Consider the following 27772-nt stretch of genomic DNA (forward strand, 5'->3'; position numbering starts at 1 on the left):
ACTTTAAAGTATGAACTAGGAAGTTGGCAGAAGGAATGGAAAGTTGAGAAAAAGAGCACATTCATTAAGTGTTTATTACCTGCTAAGCACTGCTCTGAGCATATCACTTCATGGGTACTAAATGACTTAATCCTTAAAGGCAATCCCCTTAGATATGGACTATTATTATCCCCATTTTGATGATAAAGCGTCTGAGACAGGAATTTAAACCTTGGCCTCTTGCTCTAGAACTCAGACTCTAACTCATCACGTGGCATAATACAAGGGACAAATCAGTAATATCTGATAGGTTATTGGATATAGAAATAAAAGTAACAATACTCTCATTTGTTCAGCATTCCCATAGTCTCATGTCCTTCTTTTAACAAGGTTATGTGATGGGTACAAGTGAAAGCAAAGAAAAATAATATCAGATTACTTTAGCTAGGAATTAAACGACTACTCTTGCTAAAGACACTTCAGGATAAGATCTGAATCTGATGCAGGATCTGCTTTGAAGCAGTGATATATGGCATGTTAAGAGACTGAAGGATAGCGTCATAGAAATGGTTATGTGGCAATCAAAGAGTTGAGAAAAGGTTTGCAAAAATATCTGCAGGTCAATATGCGTACATGACAGTGAAAGTCACAGATCTGTTGAGAATTTAATTAGGTTAGATAAAGGAACAGCAGTGTAAGGACTAAATATAAACAGCTGTGTAAGGTCGTTTTAAGAGTGGAAAGAAGGAACAGACATATATGTATATAAAACACAAAGACACAGACAACAGTGTGGTGATAGCCAGAGGGAAAGGGGGTGAAAGAGGGCAAAGGGGGGCGGGTAAATGGGGACAGAAAGAGATTTTACTTTAGGTGATGGGCACACAATGCAGTGTGCAGATGTTTTGTTGAGTTGTACACTTGAACCTGTATCACAGGTTAACCTGTTTAACCTATTAAACAATGGCATCCCAATAAACTCAATTAAAAAAAAATAAAAAGAGTGGGAAGAAGGAGAAGCAGCAAGGTTGAGGAAGGAGGGAGGGACCCAGGGGGAAACCCAGAGGAACAGCCTGACACAAAGGTTAAAGTAAGGTTTCAAGAAAGAGTAGGTTTTAACAAAGTCAAAATAAAGAAATTAAGGAGAATTAAAGTTAAAGCACCCATCTAGATTTGATGATAGAAGATGCTAACTCCACAGCATTTTAAAATCTGTTTTAAACTTATCTGTATATTGTTGAAATTATAAACAGGTTGACTTAGGTCTTTTAAATCATGTATAATGTAATTGAAATACTGAGTTAAACAGCCTACACTGTACTGGTTGACATGTGATGCTCTGGAGCTGGTGTTTGGGTGGAATCTCTGCTCCACTGCTTACCCGTTGTGTGTCACTGGGCCACTACTTAACCTCTATGAGCCCGTTTCTTTGCCTGAACTGTCGGGATGATAATATTCCCCACCACACCCCGTAGGGCTGTTGTGAGAATTGAGTTAATGCATGTGAAGAACGGATAATAATCTTTGAGAAACAGCTAAGGATATGACCGTGTTAATTACATTTATTCCTATTTTTAATATTTTCTTATAAGTAAACTAGAGGCCCAGTGCATGAAATTCGTGCATGGGGGGGGTCCCCCTCAGCCCAGCCTGCACCCTCTCCAATCCGGGACCCCTTGGGGGATGTCCGACTGCCGGTTTCCTAACTGCTCACCTGCCTGCCTGCCTGATCACCCCTAACTGCCCCCCACTGCCAGTCTGATCACCCCTAACTGCCCCTAACTGCCCCCCTGCCAGCCTGGTTGCCCCCAACTGCCCCCCCCACCCCCCGCCGGCCTGGTCGCCCCACACAGCCTGCTGTTCAGTCACTACTGTGATGGTGTCCTGGACAATTTGCATATTCCTCTATTATTAGTATAGATATAGTGTGTCAAGTATATTTAATGACTAAAATGTCTGCAAATGAGTAAATCAAACTACAATTAGGGCTGCTATATATCCCAAGAAAAATATGTTTCCTGGTTTCCTATTCTACACAAATATTAAGTCTTGACATTGAGGTATAAGTAATGTTAAAACTGTTGATTTCAAAAATTACATTTTGATTTAAATATACTCACATGAGACAAATATATCCTTTACTGTTGTTAACCACTAGAAGTTTATTTATTATATAGGCAGCTAAAAACTCTTGAGAAAGATGTTAGGAAGGACACACATCCAGGGTGTGTAGGAATAGAGAAGGCTGATGTGACAAGAGATGACAACAGTCACAGTTTCTCTACATTTGTTCCATCAGAATTAAATGTGTTTTATCCTTCACAGTCAGCAGATACATAAGACGACAATTGCTAACAGTTGCAGGCAAAAACACTCTTTCAAAATGTATGTTTAGTGGCATTTGCTATATTTAGTACTGCATTCCCCAAGCCAATCTTAACATTTTGTAAATTGAATGCCTAAAAGCACATTTTAATTTAGAAACTGCTGAGTTTAACATATTGCCTACATTTCTCTTGTATATTCAGGTGTACGTGGAGTACCTATGGTATTTATTGTAATTGTACCGTCTTAACAGAAACATTCGATAGCATTTTGAGACTTCTAATCTGACCACATTCGGCTCTATATTTCACAAGGAATTTCCTTATTCTAGTACAGGGGTCCAGGTAAGAAAAGAGCTATTTTCAGTTCCCACTTCTTGAAATGGTATTTGGAAATTAAGGGAAAGCAAAGAAACAAATACACATTAAAAGCTATTACACAAATGGCCTAAAATTTAGAAACGTTCTGTCTCCTAAAGTTATGATAATTCTTCTGAGCTGAAGCAAAGGTATCAGACTCTATTGGTGAAACAATCTCTTTTTCCTATTCAAAATCAGATGATGTGGTGCATTAATAGTTCTAGTGAATATCTGGAAATGTCTGGCCAAGAGTCATGATTTAATTAGGTCTTTTGAAAAGCCTATTTATTTACTTAATATCCAAAATATGCAGTATCGGCAATACCACAAGAAACAAATATCGTATTTCAGCTACAGCATAGAGAAATAATGCTGTTTAAAAATATTTTACTCTCCTGAGGAACCTCAGAGACAAAAGCACGTGAAAGGAATTCTGAAAGTAAATAGCTATAAATTGCAAATGCATTTTACATCGTCAAGTAGTTTCAAAAACAAGTATGGCACCATGAAACAAAGCTTGAGTATCCTTGCCCACTACAGGCATAATAATTCTGTTTATGGAAGGAAACGGGAGACTCAAAAAGTCACGTGCTTCTGAAAGATGTGTATCTTGATCCAGCACATGTTTCAAATGATATTTAAATTAAGTTTAACATGTACATGTTGCTTTCTAAAACTGAATCCCTGACCCAAGCATTATTCTCCAGTGCCCGACTAGAGTTTCTCTAACATACTAGTACAGTACTTTTATGTTTGATTTCATTATTAAGAAAAAGTGTACAAATAACAAAAAAATATATCTAAACAATTTGCTGGTGACCTACATAGTCTTAGTGTTTTAAAGAATTCCATTAATCTCTCAAAATCAATCCACCATCTGGGTAGTTATGTAATAATTTAATGCTGATGTGAAAAGTGCTATAAAGGGAGCCACTGCAAAAGGGTGTCAGAGTTGCCGTCCCAAAAAAACTGCCTTACGTGTCTTACTCCAGGAACATTTGGGATGTTTGAACCAGCAAAGTAACCTTGGATGGGCGAAACCAACACTGTCTTACAAACTGTTACAAAGCTACCAGGACAGCAAACCTGCGGCCCACAGGACCGATGTTCTGGACATTCTTTACACTCCATCACCAGCCATGTACAGCTAACGGGTACCTAGCCTGTTAGCAACAACAGAAATTCCTCTCTCTATTCAGGTCATGATTTCCTTTTCTTTTCTCATTAAAACTCCTTGCCTTCACTCCATGATCAGAACATAATTTGGGTTTCTGCCTGCATCTGTATTCCCAGATTTCTTTCTTTCTTTCTTTCTTTCTTTCTTTCTTTCTTTCTTTCTTTCTTTCTTTCTTTCTTTCTTTCTTTCTTTCTTTCCTTTCTTTCTTTCTTTCTTTCTTTCTTTCTTTCTTTCTTTCTTTCTTTCTTTCTTTCTTTCTTTCTTTCTTTCTTTCTTTCTCTTTCTTCCTTCCTTCCTTCCTTCCTTCCTTCCTTCCTTCCTTCCTTCCTTTCTTTCTTTCTTTCTTTCTTTCTTTCTTTCTTTCTTTCTTTCTTTCTTTCTTTCTTTCTTTCTTTCTCTTTCTTCCTTCCTTCCTTCCTTCCTTCCTTCCTTCCTTCCTTCCTTCCTTCCTTCCTTTCTTTCTTTCTTTCTTTCTTTCTTTTATCTCAAAGGCTTGTAGCATCTCACTTTGGCTTTTATTTTTCACTGACCCCAGACTCCAGCCCCCACTAATACTCCAGCAGATATACAATTCATGGGGAGCTTTTACTTGCAAGCCCTTGCTGAAATGGGAAGATTTAACTATAAGTGGTATCAACTAACGATGTCTAAAATGGAACTCTTTTGACACCTAAAATAAACATTTTTTTGCATGCACCATAGAGGAAATAAATGCTAGCTCTAAAATCAAACCAAATGAACGAGAGGCTTACCTCAACTGGTAAGTAGAAGCCCTTGAAATGGAGCACAGAGAGCCTTTCTTCTGCCCAGAAGTTAGTAAGCAAGTTTTAGAGACTATCTCTGAACTTCAGTAGGTTTCTGAAGCTGCTCAATGTCCATACCCCATTTTTACCTCTTTCTCCAGTGGCCGCTGCACCCTTTACTTCCTTGTCCAGACTTACTCCTCCTCCTTCTCTCTCTCTCTCTCTTCTACACCATAGCTCCTTACTGACCTAAGGGCCCTCAGAATAGAAAACCAGACCAAGATAGACTAAGAAAAACAAACACAGATTCTGGCAGCTGCCTTTGGGGAAAAGCCAGTCTCAGGCAAAGGGGAGCCAGCAAATGTGTCCGTCCCTCGACTAGAACAGAACTAAGGAATCTACCTACAGATTTCCTTGACTCTCTCCAGCACCCTGATGGGTGTGCAAAGGAATTTAACTGTTAGAGGACATACGACCCTGGCTATTCCGACCTATTCCAGTGAATACACCTACTGGTTTCTGAAGGGTTTCTAGGGTTCACTGGGAAAGTCCTATAGAGGACTTTTTACAACAGAGAGAGAAAGACCAGGAAAATGCAGGGAGTTAGTCCATAAGCTTTACCAAGTCATACCTGAGATTTTTCCCTGGAAAATGGACTGGACCAAGATCCATCAATTTATGTTTCTTTGAATGTTTCAAAAAAAGCTTTCAAACCTTACCCAGTCTGTCTCCAGACAGTTTTAAGGATCCTCCAAATGATCCCTTATGAAATTTGGCATTTTTGGGAGGTTTAAATGAAGAGTTTATAACTCTGATTAAACAACATAAATTACACTGGCCAGCCATGTGTACCATGAACTGGCGATTCTGGCTGATCAACTAAAATTATTCAAAGGAGAGAAAAAGACGAAGCTGCCAAATCATGAACTTACAGCTCCAGCAATTAAGCAATGAGGTCAGACCTCCCCAAGGTCTCTTAGACAAGGGGAGAGAGAAGTCTGTTCTTACTTTAAAAAGTCAAGTCACCTTAAGAAGGAGATTTGAGAAACTGAAATGGGATTTAGAAAAAGAAAAGAAACAGAAGCAAGCATAGGGCTGCTCCAAGGACGATGAGAGGGCGTTTCCCCTTCTCCTTACTAATACTTTAAGAGAAACTTAAATTACCATAAAAGGGGGAATTACTAAGGCCCTTGCACATACTGGGGCTACTTCATCTATTCTTAACCACACCCAACTAAGTTGGCCTCTCCCTCAGAGTAAAGCTTCTGTACAAATGGTAGAGATATCTAATCTACCAATGTCTGTTTTATTGTTGTTTTAATCCTCACACGAGGATATTTTTCCATTGATTTTTAGAGAGAGTGGAAGAGAGAAGCTGAAGACAGAAAGAAATATTGATGTGAGAGAAACACATCGATTGGTTGCCTCCTGCACGAGCCCCCGACCAGGGCCCAGGCCAGGGAGGAGCCCTGCAATCGAGGAATCAAACCAGACCCTTTGGTCCACAGGCCAATGCTCTATCCACTGAGCAAAACCGGCTAGGGCAACCAATGTCTGCTTTTTTAATCGGAACCTGTTCCCTGCTAACTAGGGAATGATATGGGCAACATATATTTTTACTAGTCCAATCTACCCCAATTCACCAGATAGAGTGCGACTTTCTTGAAACCACTGACACCCACATATCCTTTCCCTGAAGGGTGAAATGTATTTAGAACTAAATGAATCAGATTCTAAAGCAGGTGGGAAAATAATAATTTTTAAAGGAACCTCCGCAAGAGGAAACTAATCTTGAGACTGACTGAATGTTTGTTGCAGGATGTTACAATCCAACTCGGGACCTTTTCCAGTACAGATATTGGCAAAACTAATTGAGCCACTACAGTATTTTGCCTCTACCGAATATTCACCAATATCCTTTAAGACCTGATGCACAAGCTGGAACTAAGCCCATTATGTAAGGCTACTTTAAAGGGGGGCTTATAATTCCATACACAAGCACCTAGAATGCTCTTGTCCTCCCCGTAAAGAAACCCAATGGGAAATGATGGATATTTGCACAGGATCTCAGAGCTATAAATAAAACAGTTATTCACAGAAACCCCATGGCTCCAAATCCACGTACCCTATTATCAGCTCTCCCCGTGGACTGCTAATATTTTTCAGTGATAGATTTATGTAGTGTCTTTTTCAGTATTCTTGGTTTATTTTTGTTTGTTTTTTATATTTTTAAAAAGGCAGTAAATACCTCTTTGTTTTCACCTGGGAAGAAGGGAGTTTACTGGGACAGTTATGCCGAGGGATATATGAAATTCCCACTTATTTCTCTCAGATATTAAAGGTTGATTTGAATGATATTGAATTTCCCAGAAATTCCACTCTAATCCAATATGTGGATGATTTACTTTTATGCCCTAGGACATATTAGACTCCCAAGAGGATGAAATGTACCTTTTACAATAGCAAGCCATAAAAGGAATATAGGGCCTCAAAGGGCAAACTTTGATTCTGCTTCCCTCAAGTAAATACCTTGGTTATCTAATATCTAAAGATGGACTATGAATTATCCCTGAGCAACTCAGAAGGCTATCCTTTACTCCTCTAAAAACAAACAAACAAAAACCAGCTTATTCTGTATTAGACTAGACAGTGTCACGATTAGAGTCCAAATTTTTCATTAATAGCTCAACCTCTATATGTCTGATTAAAGTCAGATTGACCTGATCCATCCAAGTAAAAGCTCCAAAGAAAGAATTATTTAAAGATCCTTCTCTGCGACACCATATTTATAATACCTTTTAATACATGAAAATAAAGGAAATGCTTTGGCAGTTTTAACTCAAAAACAGAGATCATCTGTCAGAGGAGAGGGGGGGTTGCATAAAAAAGGTAAAGGGATTAAGCAAGAAAACCCAAAAACCTTATAGATACAGACAACAGTATGGTGATTACCAGAGGGAAAGGAGGTGAGAGGAGGCAGAAGAGGACATAGGGGGTATAAATGATGATGGAAGGAGACTTGACTTGGGGTGGTGAACACAGAATACAATATACAGGTGATGTGTTATAGAATTGTACCCCTGAGACCTATATAACTTTATTAACCAATGTCACCCCAATAAATTCAATAAAAAATAAAAAAAGGACCTATAGGATATTAGAGTCAGTAGCCAAGGGGTTCCCACCCTGCATGGTGGCTACCTCTGCTACTGACGTGTTAAGCAAACAAACAGAGGCGATAGTTATGGGCTCTCCTTTATTTATATTCCTCATTCTGCTGCATCTGCACTGAACACTCATCACACTCAATATTCCTGTCAGTGGACTGGCTTCTTATGAAGTACTCTTGCTTTCTGTGCCTAATATTACCTTAATTCGATATAGCGGTCTTAGCCCAGCGACATTGCTACCTTCTCTGCGGGATGAAGACATCCACGATTGTGTTTTACTAACTGGCCACCTTCTTGTTCCTAAAAGGATTTATTGGAAACTCCTGTTGATCATGCTGACTTAATTTGGTTTACAGATGGATCTTATCTGAAAGATGAACAGGGACATTACTGAGCTGGATATGCAATAATGTCCATGGTGGACATAATTGAAGATTCTTATTTACTTGCATAAGATCTGCCCAGTGAGCTGAATTAACTGCTCTAACTTGAACTTGTCATTGGCCAAAGATCAAATAGCCAATATTGACACTCCCCTAAATGCCCAGCCTTTAAATCCCCTGAAAACGAGGGTTCCCAGCATGTTCTCCCTCCAGGGAGCATGCCCATGCCATTCCCTCCCCCTCTTCTTCTCCTTCCCCCATAGGCATACTTCTCTTAAACTCCAAGGGATCACACAAGACTTGCAACCAAGGGAGCAATGGGCAGCTGCGGCTCACCCTGAGCTAACCTGTCTCCAAGGCCCCACTTTCTCTGACTTCCCAGTGAGCCAAAGCAGCCCAGCCTAGGCTTCCCTGTTGCTTCTTTATGCCCTTCCTTGTGTCACTCTCTTAAGTGTGTTCTTGCTTCAGTCAATAAATTCTTCGGTCAATAAAATAAAGTTTTCCAATACTTCTGGAGTTTAGCTTAAGGCAGTGGTTCTCAACCTTTCTAGTGCCGCGACCCTTTAATACAGTTCCTCATGTTGTGGTGACCCCCAACCATAAAATTATTTTCGTTGCTACTTCATAACTCTAATTTTGCTACTGTTAATGAATCATAATGTAAATATCTGTGTTTTCTGATAGTCTTGGGCTCTACAGCAGCAGCTCTCAACCTGTGGGTCATGACCCACAGGTTGAGAACTGCTAGCAGGGTCGCCTAAGACCATCGGAAAACACAGATATTTACATTATGATTCAAACTCTGATGCGTGTTGGGCTTAGTTTAAGGAGAAAGGGGATATTAGTATCTGGACAGGTGACTCCTCTTTCTCAAATACCATAACCTGAATTAACCCCTTTACCTAGCAAGAAGGAGAAAACAGGCCATGAACTTCCTTCATGGGGAAAAATATAAATTACAAATTATATAAGTTTCTATGACATTTGGAGCATGATGATTACATAGTTAAACTTAAGATATAAATATAGAAGACAGTAATCTAAGTTATGCCCCCAGATTTCACAATCACCACTAGGCAAGGAATTTCTGTTTATTAACAAAATTGAAAAAGTCATTAGGTTGACTAGATAATTTCCTTAATATATAAGGCTATTACTGAATTATATATTTTATTTTACAAATATGTACATTAAATAAAAATTATAAAATAGCCTTAACATTTTTAAATTTGAAATAATTTGCTTTGTTTTAAATCCTCACCCAAGGACATGTTTTTATTGATTCTTTTATTGTTTCTAACCTGAAACCTAGGTATGTGCCCTGACCAGGAATGAAATTTGCAACCTTTTGGTGTACAGGACAACACTCCAACTAACTAAACCACCTGGCCAGGGTGATAATTTGCTTTTTTTAGCTATAATAATAAAAGCAAATATGCAAATAATATGCAAATCAACCGAACAACTGGACAGCAGAACGACCATCCGGATGACCGTCCAGAAGACCATGCTATGACATGCACTGGTGCCAGCCCAGCCAAGGCGGGTGTGATGCTGTTGGTCAGGGGGCCCCACCATCACCCCACGATCACCCCTGCAAAGGGAGGCCCTGGCCACCCAGCTGGTGGCTCTGTGGTGGGTGGGCGGGGCCTCCCTCTGCAGGGGTGACTGGTCATGGGGCTTCCAGACTGCGAGAGGGCACAGGCTGGGCTGAGGGACCCCCTCCCTCCCGAGTGCACAAATTTCATGCACCGGGCCTCTAGTATTAAAAATAAAAACCAATCCTTAGCTGCTATAAGATAGCAAATTGAAATAATAAAAGCATAAAATGGGTATATTTTTATTACTAAGAATTAAAATAATTTGGCTAAGAAATCTAAAATGCAACTAGAAATGGAGTTGTGAATTGCTGATCTAAGGAAAATTACCTCTCCATAATCTCTAGATTTGCATTCTTATAATACATTTCAACAATCAATGTTCTCTTTGGAAAAGAACACACACTGCTTAGCCTTAGTTATTGGGTAATAAAAGTTGTCAACATGTAGCAGAAATTGGATAGATCAGTGGAATACTAGGTTTCAAAAATTCAGACACAGGCTCTGAGGTACCTCGTCAGCATCCATGGCTGTGAGCTGCATAATCTTAGAGCCATCTCCGATGTTCTCCTCCACGGTGAGATCCAGCATGTCCGTTGGAAACACGGGTGGATTGTCATTGATATCCTGAAGTGTTATTTCTACCTACAAGGAGAGAAAGGAACAATGTGTGAATGATCTACATGTCTGCAAGATACAAATGCAAATGTATACGAGAGACAATCCGGCCTTCCAGAAAAGAACCGGGACCTTCATAAACAACATCCAAGCAACAGAAAATAGCCCAGAGGAAGTTGTCAACTCTTTATAGAGTAAATGTAAATCCAAGTAAAAATTATTTGACTTGTTGACAGTAACTGATTTTAAATGGTCGCCTTGGTGTTTATACTAAAAAAGGTCCACCGACCAACTGTCATTTTAATCCCCAGATTTGTGCACCAGTGTGTCTGTCACGCAACCAGTAAATGTCACTTGTCACACAGATGAGGTGGTGTACAATTTCCTCTTGAAATGTTTACAGATTGGCAACTAATGTCTGGGGGAAATAAAGAAGTTCCCATTTCGTTTTAAGAAACACTCAGCATTTTCCCTTTTAAAGTCAACCTTCAACCTGTGGGGGAAGTAAAAATATACGCATCTTCTTTTCTACTTTCACTCCTATCAGCACGTCTTAATGTGATGAAAGCTAAGCAAGCATTCCTTTCAGATGTCCTGTTTATATAGATTGCAAATATTACAGCTCTGTTTGAAAGATCTTAGGCATTCATTTGTTTGTTTCCCTACCTAAGAAAAATTGTGTGGAAGGATTTGTGAAGTCCATATAATAACTTCAAACCATGTGTTTCCTCCTCTGAGCTAGGTGCTAAAAGCTGAATATCTGATAAGAAAAGAGAAGACAGCTGCTAATAAAACTGAAAGTTTTCCCAATTGGGTCACAAAATTAAGTCATGATGAAAAATCCACCCATCCATTTAGCTGGGATATAACCAAGACATTTTTCTCAGAGGATGAAATGTCATCTTTTATAGTTATATTGTAAAAACTCCACCAGATCCAAGAGTGATGAAGATGAATTTGAGCAGAGGAGAGAGCAAAAGGATTCTGATTTCTCCTTTCCCAAGAGGGGGGCGGCGGGGGGGGGGGGGTTGCAGAAAGAAGCAACAGCTAAGATTCTCATTATTTTGTGTCAAGGAATGAGTGTGAAATATAAGAGAGCAAGACATGTAAATGGATCAGCAATTGATAAAAAGAAGAAAACCAGAAAACAGTATACCAAGTTAAGTACTAAATAATTACTATAACTCTAGGTCCACCTTTAAATATGAGAGTTTGGATCATAACCAATGACTCAGATTAGTCTAGGCCCTAGACTCGCGAGCCACATGCGGCTCTTTGGCCCTTTGAGTGTGGCTCTTCCACAAAATACCATGTGCGGGCGTGCACGTACAGTGCAATTGAAACTTCGTGGCCCATGCGCAGAAGTCGGTTTTCGGCCTGGGCGAGTCTATTTTGAAGAAGTGGCGTTAGAACACTCAAGGGGCCAAAGAGCCGCATGTGGCTCGCGAGCCGTGGTTTGCCGACCACTGGTCTAGGGGATGGTTACACAGGCAGTCTTAGCAGGTAGGCACCTGCCTGTCTGGTTTCGGCAAGCACCATCCTCTACCACTTCCTTTAAGGAAAGGTCCAGGATGGCCGCCACCGAAGCCTATAAGGCGTGTGTCCAGCTTCTTTGCACGGTTGTAAACAGCAGGAGGTTTTGCTGGCTCTGCGACTTACTGGTATTAGCTGGGTAAACTTGAGCACTTAATTTCTTTTTTTTTAAATACGTTTTTATTTATTTCAGAGAGAGGAAGGGAGAGGGAGAACGTGATAGAAACATCAATGAGAGAGAATCATTGATTGGCTGCCTCCTGCATGCCCGCTGCTGGGAATTGAGCCCACAACCCAGGCATGTAACCTGACTGGGAATTGAACTGTGACCTCCTGGTTCATAGTACAATGCTCAACCACTGAGTCACACTGGCCGGGGGAGCACTTAATTTCTTAACCTCATTCTCTTCTTTTTAATATTGGGATAATAAGAGCACTTTATGATGACTAGATTTTGATGATGTCAGAAAAATGCTTAGCACAGAGGGAGTGTTTGAGGATTTTCTATGCATATATGGGTCCCCCCACACATTGGATAATCTTTCAACTGCCTTACATCCTGCCCTTGGCAATTACCAGCCTGATAATTCTAGGTCTTAACATGTGCTTGGCTCACTCTTGGGTCTATCCATTACAATGCTCTCTTTGAACTAAGACTGGTATGAATTATTTTGAAATGTTATCATATAAAACACACAAATCAAACGCTGAAAGTTTAAAGAAGGTATCTAGAAACAAAAATTAAGACATAATTTTTAAAAACTCCTTTCTTTCTGTACAAATTAGATCGCCTTAAATAATATAGACACTGGCTATTATTGGTTTATTTTAAAATGCCAAAATTTTAGGGGACTCTTTTCTCCTCTTCACATGGGAGTCTGCTCATTTCTCAATAAATTTCCACCTTTTGCTATAAAAATAAATAAATAAATAAATAAATAATGCCAAAATTTTAAACTAGTCTACAATATTATTCCTACACTAAAATAAAAAAAAGTATGTGTTGAAAAATACATTCCATTCTTTTAAAATACAAACCAAAAATCACTGCTTAGCTTTCAGTGTTAGCATTGCCCCTTTAGTGTGTGATATTTATCTTTACATTTGTTTAAAGCTGAAATAAGTAAAATAATTGCATTTAAATTTTCATTTTGGAAAAAAATAATCACATTGTGAATTCAGAAGCTCCCCTTCACAAATGGTTGTATTTAAATAAAAGCAAATAAAAACTGCCAACAGCTTCCATAATTTAAGTCCAAAGGGAATTTTCAAAGTATCAATTCTGAAAGTTTGTGAAAATTGACCCTTCAAACTGGAAGAAAGCTTACACCAGGAAGATAAGGCACGTGCATATTTTATGCCTGCCTATCAAACGTTGACCTTGTGCCCTTCAGGAGGAACATATGTGGTTTCACCAGCTACAATTACACTGGCAGTTGGTAGCTTCGTGGTTGACTTATTCTTAACAAAAACATCAATTGTAGCTAATGGTTGAGCCACAGGTATTGCCCATGGCCATCACCTCTGTCACCATTTAGGGACCTTCAGAATAATGTCTTTCTTGGCTGAGACAACTGATCTCTAGCAAATGAAACTCTGGTGAATGAAGAATCATATTTAGACACAAACATGGTTGAAATTAAGGGGGCTAGTGAGCAATTAATTTAAAAATGGTCTGTGAGGAAGAGCCAAGACGGCAGCGTAGGCAAATGCCTGTACTTGCTGCATACCACAACCACATCAAAATTACAATTAAAATACAGAACAACCATCATCCAGAACTGCCAGAAAGCTGGCTGAATGGAAGTACTGCCACTAGAGAAGTAAAGAAGGCAGCACACTGAGACTGGTAGGAGGTGGGAGGTAAGGAATGGGCTGGTCCGGCACCCGGGTGTGCCACTTTCTTAATCAGGAGGGAGATCATCTCTGTGGAGGCCACCTGGAGGAGTAAGGGTCCCAGCCCCACACCAGACCCCCAGCCCAGGGTACCAGAGCTGGGAAAAGAAGTTCCTACGGGCAGTAAGAATTATGGGCTGTAAAAACCACTGGGGATTGGGGCTCAGGGATACAGAAGCTGCTGGAGACCCAGCTGCTCCTCTTAAAAAGCCAGCACAAAAACTGAATTTACAAGTTCCCACTTCCACTGAGCTCCAATGCTGGGCAAGGCTCTGGGTGACTCAGACACATACAAGGAGAAACTGGACTGTCTGGCATCAGGACAGGAACTCGGGGGCAGCTTTCTTCCAGGCAGTGGTGCTCACAAAGATCTTTGTTCCTGTGCTGGGACCTCCTCGGTTGCAGAGCTGACTGGCAGCCAGTTCTGTTTGCTCCACCCTGGTGATTCCCTGAGGCCCCGCCCCATCCAATTTACAACCCCACCCAAAGCTGTGAGCACCAGCTTTTGCATATGAATGGCCTGTCCTTATTCAGGCTAAAACCTGTCAAATAAGCTGCAGCTGGGTCAGGAAGCCCCAAACCTATCAATAAAAGGCCCAAGACCCAGCACCAGCACCAGCTTGCCTTGCTTCACAGCTGGGCCTCATCTGGGCACTTCCAAACCCAATACAAAGAGGAGGAATCTGCAGATCTCTCTGTAGCTCCTGCTGAGTTGCTCCAGACAGTGGCTGACTTTGATCTCCATGGAGACCCAAGAGCCAGTGTACCCAGTGGTCAGTGTCAGACCATACCAGATTACAACTCTACACATCCCTAAGTGACACACTCAAGAGGCAGACTCAGTGAGCACCAAAGCCCCACTGAAGCAAGTCCTGCCCCATAATGGTATCTCCTGCACAGCAGCTCTCCCACTGTACTCAGCTGGTCCCCACAGCCAATTGGCCTGCAGGTCAATTCCTCCCAGTGACACCAATAGCAATCAAGGCTCAACTACAACAAGACTGTGCACATAGCCCACAAAGGGGTGCATCAAGAGTGTCCACCTCAGGTGATTGGGGAGGCTGAGCAACTAGGCTCTATAGGACGTCTACTACACAAGGCCAACTCACGGAGACTTAGCAGCTCTACCAAATACATAGAAACAAACACAGGGAAGCAGCCAAAATGTGAAAACAAAGAAACATGTCACAAATGAAAGAAATGGAAGAAAGCAAACTACTGGATATAGAGTTCAAAACCATGGTTATAAGGTTACTCAAGAACCTTCTAGAAACCTCCAAAAGACTTAGTGAGATTTTCAAGGATCTTAGTAAGAATGCCAAAAAAATGGAAAAGGACCAGTCAGAAATTAAGCATACACTGACTGAAATAAAGAATAATATACAGAGGTTCAACAGCAGACTAGACTGCAGCGGTTGCCAACCTTTTGAACCTTATGGACCACTAGTGGTCCGCGGACCACCGGTTGGTCACCGCTGGACTAGAGGATCCTGAGAATCAAATCAACAATTTAAAATATGAGTAAACAAAAAACACCCAACCAGAGAGCAAAAAGAAAAAAAGAATCCCAAAATATGAAAATAGTGTAAGGAGCCTCTGGGGAAACTTCAAGTGTACCAACATTTGAATTATGGGTGCCAGAAGAAGAGAGAGAGCAAGCTATTAAAAACTTATTTAAAGAAATAATGACAGAAAACTTCCCCTACCTGGTGAAAGAAATAGACTTACAAGTCCAGGAAGTACAGGGGACCCCAAACAAGAGGAACCCAAAGAGGACCACACCAAGACACATAATTAAAATGCCAAGGGCAAAAGACAAAAAGAGAATCTTAAAAGCAGAAAGAAAAAAGGTAGTTAGTTACCTACAAGGGAGCGCCCATATGACTGTCAGCTTTTCTCAACAGAAACTATGCAGGCCAGAAGGGAGTGGCAAGAAATATTCAAAGTGATGAATAGCAAGAATCTACAACTAAGATTACTCTACCCAGCAAAGCTATCAATTAGAATTGAAGGTCAGATAAAGAGCTTCACAGACAAGAGAAAGCTAAAGGAGTTCATCACCACCAAACCAGTATTATATGAAATGCTGAAGGGTATTCTTTAAGAAGAGAAAGAAGAAGAAAAAGATAAAATATATGAACAACAAAGTGGCAACAAATACATATCTATCAACAATTGAATCTAAAAATCTGATAAACAGAATAAACTGGTGAATGGAATAGAATCAGGGGCATGGAAATGGAACAGACTGATGATTCTCAGAGAGAAGGGGGTGTGGGGAGCTGGAAGAGATTAGACAAAGATTTTATATACTTGTATGCATTACTTATGGACACAGACAGTAGAGGGCCTGGGGTGGGGCGGGAACCAGGTGGAGGGAAAAAAGAGGGACATCAGTAATAATCTCAACAATAAATATTTTTAAAAAGAGAGGTTAAAAATAAAAATAATGAAAATTGTCTGTCTTTTGGTAATTTAAAAAAGGTGAAAGTTAAATTGAAAATATGACTTTAAATACTGTCCCCAAATTTCTTTATTCTCAAAGAAGAGAGTCTTTGATATTCACCTGCCTGAATAGTTACACGGGTGTTTAAAACCCCAAAATCTTATTGTGCAAATAGTTGCTATGAAATGAGTAAAATGCTTTCCTCTTTTAAATATCGCTCTGTAATATGCAATCCATACTTTTATCTTGCACTGCATCAAGAATGGTATCACATCTTGGGGATTTATTTTGAATTTTTTAAGTAAATAAATCAGAATACAACTACATAATCAATGAGCAATTGTAAATTAACAACAGCAATTATCAAATCATTATATACATGTAGATCTTGTCTAATAATAGACAAATATGCAAATTGACCATACCTCCAACACACCCACAAGCCACGCCAACCATCCAATCAGAGCGAGTATGCAAATTAACCCAAACCAAGATGGCTACAGCCACAGAGAGCAAGGTTTCCTAGGTAACAGAGGAAGCCAAGCTTTCCGCCTGCCCTAGCCAGGCCTAAGCCTCCACTCAAGCTACAAAGTTTCAATTATAGAAGGTAAACAAATTCAAACAAATGGCGGCAGAATGGAGCTTGAGAGAGCAGGCCAGGGTTGCCACCGGCAACAGGGGAAGCAAAACTTTTCGCACACCCTGGCCAGGCCCACCTGCTTAAGGCAACAAAGTTTCAATTATAACCCCAACACAAATGGCTGCCGGCTGGCCTCAGAGGGAGCCCCAGGCTTGGCTCCGCTCCAGGCTACAAAGTTTCAATTGTAGAAGGAAAATAAATTCCAGATACCAGGGCCTCTGCTTGGGTCGCTAGGGGGCGTGGCCGGCCTGCAAACCACCACAGGTCCCTCGCTCAGGCCGCCCCACACCCCAAGGGAACCCCCATCTGATCCGGGATGCCCTTCAGGGCAAACCAGCTGGCCCCCACCCCTGTACCAGGCCTCTATCCTATCTAATAAAAAAGTAATATGCAGATTGATCATCATTGCAACACACAATATAGCTGCCCCCATGTGGTCAAAGATCCTGCCCCCATGTGGACACAAGATGGCCACCACAAGATGGCCAGCAGGAGAGGGCAGTTGGGAGGCACCTGGCCTGCAAGGGAGGGCAGTTGGAGGTGATCAACCCTGCAGGAGAGGGCAGTTAGGGGTGACCAGGCCGGCAGAGGAGGGAAGTTGGGGGCAAACAGGCTGGCAGCGGAGTGGTTAGGAGGTGATCAGGCTGGCAGGCAGAAGCAGTTAGGGGCAATCAGGAAGGCAGGCAGGCAAGCAGTTGGAAGCCAGCAGTCCTGGATTGTGAGAGGGATGTCCGACTGCCCGTTTAGGCCCGATCCCTGTGGGCCTAAACGGGCAGTCGGACATCCCTCAAGGGGTCCCAGATTGGAGAGGGTACAGGCTGGGCTGAGGGACAACCCCTCTCCGTGCACGAATTTCATGCACCGGGCCTCTAGTATAACTATAAAACCAATTTAAATTGATATTATGAAAGTAATATGTTACAGTCAAACTAAGGAATTGACTAAAATAGAAAAGTCCAGCCTGGCTGGTGTGGATCAGTGGTTGAACATCGACCCATGAGATCAAGATTCAATTCCTGGTTAGGTCACATGCTGAGATTGTGGGTTCAATCCCCAGTAGGGTATGTGCAAGAAGCAGCCACATTGATGTTTCTATCTATCCCTCTCTCCCTCTCCTTTCCTCTCTCTAAAATTAAATAACATAACACTGTAAGTCTATTATATGTCAACTAGTGGCCTGGTGCATGAAATTCATGCACGGGGCGGGGGGGGGGGGGGGGGGGGAGTTGTCCCTCAGCCCAGACTGCACCATCTCCAATCTGGGACATCCCTCTCGTAATCTGGGACCACTGGCTCCTAACTGCTCACCTGCCTGCCTGCCTGATCACCCCTAACAACTCTGCCTGCCAGCCTGATCACCACCAAATGCCCCCCCTGCTGGCCTGCTCGCTCCCAACTGCCCCCCCTGCTGGCCTGCTCGCTCCCAACTGCCCCCCCTGCTGGCCTGCTTTCCCCCAACTGCCCTCCCCTGCCAGCCTGATTATCCCCAACCACCTCTGCCTCGGCCTCACCACCATGGCTTTGTCCTGAAGGTCTCCCAGTCTAATTAGCATATTTCCCTTTTATTAGTATAGATGAAAGAAAAATTCAATACAATAAAATGAAGATGAGAACTCCTGTCCCAAGTTGTTTGCAAAGCAAAAAAAGAATGAAAAGAATGTTTCTAACAGATATAGTTTTCTACTTAAAAAAGTAGTAAATCAAATTTCCCATTAAAAAAACCTGTAAAATACAAACCTTTGTAGTAAAAGAAACTATAGAAAGTAAAAATAAATCACAGGTAAAAATGAGTAGGAAAAAAAGCAAACCCAGGTTATTTGTACATTTTCATTAGATTTACAAGTTTATTTTTTATAAGAACATCCATTTATAAAATCAAAGAGGTAGAAGTAATCTGTAGAAAAAGTGTGCTTAGGAAACAACTTACAGAGGTGTAGGAAGGGTCCTTGGAGCTTGGGAGTGAGCTAAATGGTAACATGCCTCGGGTGGTGGTGGGGGTGGGGGAGAAGAAAAGGGAAAGTGCTAGATTCACATGTTTGGCAAATAAAATAGATACTGGTATATAACAAGTGCAGTCACCAAAGTCGTCCTATATTATAATAATATTGAGAAACAATTCAATCCTACTGATTTCCTAGTTCATGCGTGCCCATCATGCCATCATGTAAATAGTTTTATGATGTGAAATCATAGTTGATGATCACTCAATAACTTTATACTCAGGATGACGACTTCAAATTAAGAGCTTCAGGAAAAACCTCTCACTGTGGAGACTAGAACAGGAGATACCAAGTAGTGCCTATCACTGCTTCAGAAGCAGTCACACCAGCCACCAGGAGAGGCACGCACAGGAGTACACCTGGAAGAATAACTGAGCTTGTTCAAAGGTGCACTACCCTTCACGGGTCATTATGATGTCACTCCAACAGCGCTTTGCTACAGGATGCCCTAGTTTATATTGCGCAGGTGCTACTGAAATTCGGTGAGAAGAAAACGTCTAATCTTACACTCAAAACAGTTCTTACTTCATCAGAGTGAAACGAGATGCTGAGACTGACCCTTGAATTTCTGTATGGAGGCTCAAGTGAGGAGTTGAAACTGAAAGGAAATGAACCAAATTGAAATCCTCACCAGGATCGGTGCAGCCACTGCGCCCCCGTGGGTCACTTCCTTTGACCTTGGAAAGGGAAACTCCACCTTTCCTGCCGGGGAGGAAGGTCTGTGTGGAGCTGACTGAGCCCAAGGCTGGAGGTGGCGGCTGGTGCTGAGGGACACCTGGAAATCCCTCTCAGAGTGGAGCGCGCAGGGGACCCTCAGTGACTTGACATTAAACGTGGGAATCAAGAGCAACATTGACTAAACGAAGACAGCAGGATAGAAACAGCAAAACCATGGCTCAAGTAAATAATTACATTTGTACTTAAAATGTTTGGCGATAGCTTTGCGTGCTCTCTTCAAATGAAGCCAGATACTACATGATTCGGTTAATTCAATGGGATTGACACACTTTACATGCTTTTAGGCTTCCAATAACAAGTCTTTATTTAGTAAATTTATGTCAACGTCGGTATATACTGAGATTCCATAGCAGAAGGTCCAATTAAACGATAAATTTCAGCAGAAAGTTTGATATTCTACATTAGTTTGTGTGTGTGTGTGTGTGTGTGTGTGTGTGTGTGTGTGTGAGTTTAGAAGAACTAACTATATAATTTCACTTGTTAGAATACATAACTGACGCCTTTTTAAAATTTAAAGTTTCAGGTTAAATTTAGCCTTCAGGAAAAAGAAAATGCAACAGCTACTTGTACTGTCATTTATGGGTTTACACTCTTAGCACTTGCATTTCTAACCACAGGAGTAAGGAGCCCTATTGCCATGAAAGGAGGGTGCCAGGGATTGCATAGCTCCTTTAATTTTTCTCTTCATTTCTTTCCCTATTTGGGGTGACCACTGGGGATACTCTGCTGCCATGAGTCTGGGTGAAATGTTTCACTGCATCCAGAACACTTCATCACGCTGAACAGCCAGAATCTATTATGGTTTACAAGTGACTCATATTTTAGTTATGGGAAGGCCCTAGCAAAGAGCAGTCTACATTTAAAAGTCCTAAATGTCAGGAATGTAGTATTTGGATTACATAGGCGTGCGAGATCTGATCATACGCAGTGAACAATGCTTTTAGGTATTTCTTTATTTATGATGTACAGCCGACTGAATGCAAAAGGGTCTGTGGTGGCTATCCCATGTTGATGGTACTTCTGAACTTTGAAATTGAAATCTTAAAGAAAATGAGAGCCATCAAACTTGGGAGAACAGGCCTAGGATACCATACTACGAAAGCCTGGCAGGGGCTAGGTGTGACCTATTAGGAAAAACCAACAGCCACCGTGGCACGAAAGAGGGAATCAGGAATGCTTGGGCACTCTGGTCTGTTACAGGTCTAAACCCCACTAAGTCCAGGGTTCATTACAAAGTCAGGCTATGCATTTAGCTAAAGTTTTTGGGTTGTTTTTTTTTTTTTAGAATGACAAGAAAATTTTTGAAAAATCATTGCATTTTACTAGAAGATGAGCAATAAAGTATCTTCTATATACTGAACATTATTTTACTATATTTTTTAATAAAAAAAACACCTTAGTACAAGGAACATGATGCAATGATAATATTTGAGGAAGCAACACTTAACTTTGGGATAGGAGTATTCTTTTTGGAGTTCTAGGCTAATCAGTATTTTGCCATTTCAAACTTTATATCTTCAATTTAAAGTATGTAATGTATAAATTTAGATGTCTGTGCATGTATCTCACACAAATTTGTACCATTTTTTATTCCAAGTGTTCAGGAATAGGAGGAAAGAAGAAAACATACACATTTTAGATTCTTTTTAATTTTTAAAAGCAAAGTAAAAATAAACATAATGAATTTTAAAACAGAACATATTTTCCATATAAACTACATGTATGCAACTGTGACCAATTATATTTCTCAAACAGAAGCAATTACATAAATCTCTCACAACTGAAATTCTCCTAGCAGTCAGCCGAGCAAGTTCTTAGGTTTGCAATGCATTATTCTTCTTCGGAAACAAACATGCATGAGTAACAGGCAGGCTTGGAAAGCAGCCAGAAATGGCTAGAAGTGTAGACAAGACATAGTTAACTCCATTCTTGAAACAAAATGCTTTCCATAACTCACTAAATGTGTGGTGACATAATAAAAAGTTAGTTCTGTTGTGCTTTCAATATTGTTCAAATTAGAACCAAATAAGGATTTCTTTTAAGGCAAGGGCAATCATGTGTAACCACTTCAACTTTTCCTGAAATCAATACTGCATAATTTCTGCATTTTAACAGATTCTTAAGGACTCCCAAAAGTAAATGCAGAAGAAAAGATCAAGTTAAAATATGTGTGGTTGCATATGAAACTTAGGGAAATCTTTATACTATTCTTCAAAACAAACACTCTGCAAAAGCAGCCTGCAGTATACTTTTCAGTAGATGTGAATCTGGACATGGTAGACACAGTCAAAAGGGAATGTAATATAAAACAAACAAAAAGAGTACCATTTTTTATTCACTTTTCCTTTTGCCCAATAGATACTGAATTTTATAAAATACATAAGGCTTCTCTTAAGACTGATTAAAAATAGAAAAGTAGTTTGATTCACATTAAGGATACAAGCAGTGGTGGATTGAATCATTGACCCCAATTCTTCACTCCCCACCTCAAACAACCTCACAGTCCCTCCTACTAAAGATGGAGTTTCTTTCTCTGCTTTTTTAGTTTGGGCTCATCTGTGATAATTATTTTGGCCAGCGGGGTATTTACGAATCTAACACAAGTAGAGACTTGAAATGTATTTGCTTTGTCTCTTGTACCTCTGTCATAGTCAGTAGAACAACATTCTTTCTAGTCCATTAGTACCAGAAGGAAGATAACAGGTTTTGAGGAGGTAGTCCCAGCTAACTCAGAGACTGGTTGAGCCCAGCCTAGATCAGTCCAACTCTAACCTGCCCACAGCTGTATGAGTGTATTGTTCCAAGTATTTAAGATTTTGTGGCTATTTTTCTGCAATGACATTGTGGCAATAGTTAACAGATACACAAGTTAAGACAATGGATTCACCAGTTGAATATTTTACTTAATTTTCATGTTCTCAATAATGGATTACTGTTCTGTTTAAAATACGAGGCAAAAATAAAAGAAGAAAGCTTATATATACTGCTATCTGTGATATACACTGTGCTGTGAGATAAGTTTTTTTTTAATATTTGTATTGATTTAATTTTTAGATGGTGAGGGGTAAGAGAGAAAGAGATAAGCCAAACATCGATCCACAACCCAGGACATGTGCCCTAAGAATTGAAGCTACAACCTTTCAATGCATGAGATGACGCCCAACCAACTGAGCCACACCAACCAGGGAGAGACAAGTTTTATTACTATGAACCTATTAATAAATGTTCCTACCCTGTATAACTTCCCATTCTCACTTAACATGCCATACCCCTATTTTTTAGAAGGGCAACTTAAAATAAGACATAATTTCAAGTTCCCCTTGTCCTCCCACAAGCCAAAGATTAGGGAAAGGGGGTAAGAGCACATGAACCAAGAGGAGCAACTTATGCTGGGTTGAGTCAATCAGATTGTCTTAAGAGTAGAAAATTATGGAAAACGGGGTATGCTACAAGAGAATAATAATGTCACACCATAAGAGAGGATGCCGCCCCTGAATATGTAGTCAACTCTGTCTTTTGTAGCTTCTTAGTACCCATATGAGGCCTGGCTAGACTTTTTTATGGAATTACTACAATGCCAAAGTAATCCCTCAGCCCCATCTCACCTTTGCACATTAGTCTTCACCTTGGAAGAATTTTCTATTACTTGATACAAAAAACAAAGTTTTGACTTATAGCTATTCTATTTTATTTTAGTTGCTTATTAGTATAATACTTACACTTCCTTATGTATTTTAAACAACAACCTTTAACTGTAAGGTCAACATCCCATTTTAGGGTTTCGTGGACTTTTCTAAAGAGAAAACCATGTTTCATCTATAGCATTTTGGCTATCTGTGCTGCTCAGTGCCACACTGTGAATTTTCTTTTAACCTCAAAACTATAACAATTTTCATTTCTATAAAACAGAATTGGCTCGTTAATAAAAATATAGTTTTGATCTGATGTTAAATGTAAAATATTTCTTCTGAAAGTCTTGAACTCTCAAAATAAAATACTTCACAGTGCACTGTTCTTTAATGCTTATTTAATCATTATTTAGAAATCCCATTTCAATGAACTCAGAAAGACTGTCTCTCTTCTAAGTATCAGTGGAACATTTAGTGTCTACCATACAGGAGGCAATTTATATATTTTTTTTCAATGACTTAAAAGCCAACATGGTCATTGTAGCAGCACATTTTGTTACATACACTCAAATGAAGAGAATCGGTTTTACTAGTATATGCAAAATTAAAAACACAGGACACAATTAGTGAACCATCAACTATTACAATAACATTGAGTAAGAAGGTCCTAAGAATGATGCCCTGATGATTATCAAAGTAAAGCTAATTAATAGGAGAAAAAAAATTTAACTGTCAAACAAAGAAATAAATGACAAAACAAATTTTCTTTAGAAAGATGTTTCAGTGTGGAAGGCTGTTCGACTACTCTTTCTCATCATCAAAGCCAAAGTACCAAAGTTTTTGAGTGAAATAACAGTATCAAAAGAAGCAACCAATTTAAAAATATAACTCACTTTTAATATATATCTCAACTGCTACATAAAGGTATTTTCCCAGCCCAGCCAGTGTTGCTCAATGGTTGAGCATCGACTTATGAACTAGGAGGTCATGGTTCAATTCCCAGTCAGGGCACATACCCAGGTTGCAGGCTTGATCCCCAGTGTGGGGCCCTGTAGGAGGCGGCCAATCAATGATTCTTTCTCATCATTGATGTTTCTATCTCTCTCTGCCTCTCCCTTTCTCTGAAATCAATAAAAAATATTTAATAAAAATAAAGGTATTTTCCCAATAGAAAGAAAAAAATTGTGCAAAATACAACAAAATATCTGCATACTTATGAAATTTATGAGATAAGACTCAAGAATATTGAAAAAGACATGTCCCTTATAACTTACTCACTACACCCACCATCTCCATAAAATAGAAAATAGCATGGTTTGATTATTTTGTCCAATACAGTCACAGTCTTCAACTATATAACTTTGAGTAGAATGATATCAATGGATGCTTTGATTTTATTTTTCAAAGATATATTCTCTTCACTGAAATAAAAAAGAAAGAAAATGTTTTGTGTAACCTATTTCTAATTAGTTTTTTCTGCACTCCTATTTTAAAAAGTATAGCATTTTTAAAGCACCTAATAAGTATGCAAAATTAAACTGTTGCTGAGTAGGGAATTCATGGAAACCAGAACTGCAAGCACTTCAAATCTGTCAAAATTAATAAGGAAGACAAAAGAAACATTGCAGTTCTCCTGTCTGGACTAATAGAATTCTCACAGGCTGCATATGTTAATAAATGTTACAGGAAATCTATCCCTTTCCTCTTGTGGTTATATTTAGATATTAGAGCCCATGATTGTTTGTTCAGTTAATCAGAGAATAGATTTTAATATGAGAATAAACTACAGTTTTAATAGTCTTCATTAACTTTTTAATTAATATGTAAAAGTGATTAAGCATTATCAACTTGTTTTTTACTGGCATTTTTTAATATTCTATGTATTACTTATGAAAAAACACTACGCAAATTTTCACATGAAATTCCACCTAAGGTATCAAAAGTTTGTACATTACTTTGTATTGGTCCTTTTTTTTAAAGTATTTTCTAAAAAAAAAACCCAAAACAAACAAACAAAAAACTCAACATGGACTTCATTGTGACAAAAGAGAATTGATTTTGCAGATTAATATTATTATTTCATTGTATTGATAATTTTCAAAACAACCAAAGTTTAGCTCTTTTAATTTGTCTTTTTAGTAGATAACTATCTTCACCAACCTAATTTCCCTACGAATAAACTTCATAAAAGCATCAAAAGTACAAGTTAGAAATTTAGTTCTTCAAAATATAGCAGTATAAAAAAAGTTCAAACTTTGAAGAGAAAGATTAAATGCAAACAATTTATTTACTAGAAAATATCAATGTGTTTCTTTTAGAGTTCTATAATCTATTACTTTCACTCTTCAAAAATTAGCTTAGCATGTTAATGTTTTTCATTCTCTTTAAAAACATGGTTTTAATTATGTCAATAAAAGAAAATTTGTTCTATTTTTTAAAGCATATTCTTTGGCAAAACTAAAGCTTTATGCTTCCACACAACTGAAAACTAAAAGAAATGGAATAAGCCTCTAATCTGACCAATTTTTATACTTCATTTAATCAAGGGTTTTCTGTTGACCATTGTGTAAACACATTCTTGTTCACAAGATGCATCATTTTTTTTGTACAGAATGAACTTTCAATACAACCAATGAAGTTGCAAATCGCAATGTTCATAAACATTTTACAACAGAGGATATAGTCCCTAGTTACTCCATAACCAATGAAACTCTCCTTTAGAAAAACTTAATATTAGTTCATTGCACTCTTACATTTTAAATTTTCATAGTAACAATTGAGAAAGTAATCTAAGTTATATCACAATAGTGAATACTGAGCATGAAATTTTTCTCTTGGTTTATTGGATAGTGTTTTGAATGTTGTTAAATTTAGAGGATATGATCATATCTATTTAAGAAGTTGCATTGCACATTTGGGACAACAGGAGTAACAATAAATATTTATTTAGTCATATGAAAAAATAAGTTTGCCCTGCTAGCATTGCTCAGTGGTTGAGCATCAACCTATGAACCAGGAGGTCATAGTTTGATTCCCGGTCGGGGCATATACCTGGGTTGTGGGCTCAATCCCCAGTGTGGGGCATGCAGGAGGCAGCTGGTCAATGATTCTCTCTCATCATTGATGCTTCTATCTCTCTCTCCCTCTCCCCTCCTCTCTGAAATAAATAAAAAATATTTTTAAAAAATTTAAAAAAATACGTTTGCAAAACCAAAGACTAGAAGATATGTATAAAATTCTTAGAGGCCAGAATTTATAGTTTAAATAACACTATAGTTCTTAATGCATTGGTCTATTTGTCCAACTCAATCCAATATATGTGACCAGTAATACACCTAGCGTTTGTTACAAGTCTTGTGAGACAGAGTTGGCATAGTTTTAATCTGGTAATATCTCTGCTATGTCTATAAAATTTTCTAAATTATAAGAGTTTGAGTAGAGCAGTGATCATGTCTTGTTTTCCAAGTCTCAATAAGTTATTACAACCCTGTGTATACCTGCAAAATTCTTTCAGGTTTTCTGCTTGAGCAAACTGTTAAAGGAACTAACAACATATAATTTTCACTCAGGTATTAGAAAGAATAGTTATGTGAATAAATAAACAAGGTTTTCTCTACTTTTTTAAAAAATATTTTTTATTTATTTCAGAGAGGAAGGGAGAGGGAGAGAGAGATAGAAACATCAATGATGAGAGAGAATCATTGATCAGCTTTCTCCTGCACGCCCCACACTGGGGATCGATACAACCCAGGCATGTGCCCTGACCTAGAATCGAACTCTGACCTACTGGTTCATAGGTTAGCACTCAACCACTGAGCCATGCCAGCCGGGCAAGTTTTCTCTACTTTTAATGAATATTTTGAAAACATCTAAGTTCTTATTTTATATTTGTTAAGGTAATATCAAAATCAATTAAAATGTCCTAATTTTGCTTTTGTTTGTGAGAGTTTACTAACATCTTCAAATCTGTTCATTCATGATTGGAGTAGATTTTAATTCTTAGAAGTTCACTGCTCTGAACTTCTGTAGATAAACCAAATGTTATCTATAAAAATCCAAAATTTAAAAGTGTAATTGGGTTAATAGCTTGTCTTTTAAGGTGCGTATGATTACTCAGAACATATGTAACAAAAGAATAAATAACCACTCAAGTATGTACCTGTTAAAATGAATAAAATAATGTATTTAAGAGTTTCTAGAACTTGTATTTAAGAAAATTTAGAAAAACTAAAATTAACTTGTTTTAGGTCTAGTTTTGGAAATAATGTTAATTGTAAAGCAGAAAAATATAAGGGTGTGGAAGCAGCATAATCTGGAGTGGAAACAATATATATTGAAATACGTAAAAATATAAACTTGGTAAACATTTTGTAAATGTAAGTTCTTACATAAATGATAAAGCAATAACAATTTGCAAATTAAATGCAAACCCAATACAATTCAAATTACTAGCAATAATTGGATATGACAGAGGATGTTCTGCTACAAATAAGTCCTGTATTAGCACACAGGTGCCTACCTACCTCTATGTGACCTGA

The 27772-nt window shown here is 39.0% G+C and overlaps 1 protein-coding gene across 3 annotated transcripts in view; it reads right to left on the minus strand.

The window, feature by feature from the left end:
* Window positions 1–27772, minus strand: part of FAT4 (FAT atypical cadherin 4) — a 151273-nt gene that overhangs the window by 71791 nt on the left and 51710 nt on the right. For all 3 annotated transcript variants that reach the window (XM_054717755.1, XM_008143355.3, XM_054717754.1), the window contains exon 2: window positions 10248–10379. In XM_054717755.1, the coding sequence (XP_054573730.1) occupies window positions 10248–10379 (132 nt within the window). The remainder of the gene's footprint in view (window positions 1–10247; window positions 10380–27772) is intronic.

This window comes from Eptesicus fuscus, chromosome 6 (assembly GCF_027574615.1).
Source record: "Eptesicus fuscus isolate TK198812 chromosome 6, DD_ASM_mEF_20220401, whole genome shotgun sequence".
Lineage (NCBI taxonomy): Eukaryota > Metazoa > Chordata > Mammalia > Chiroptera > Vespertilionidae > Eptesicus > Eptesicus fuscus.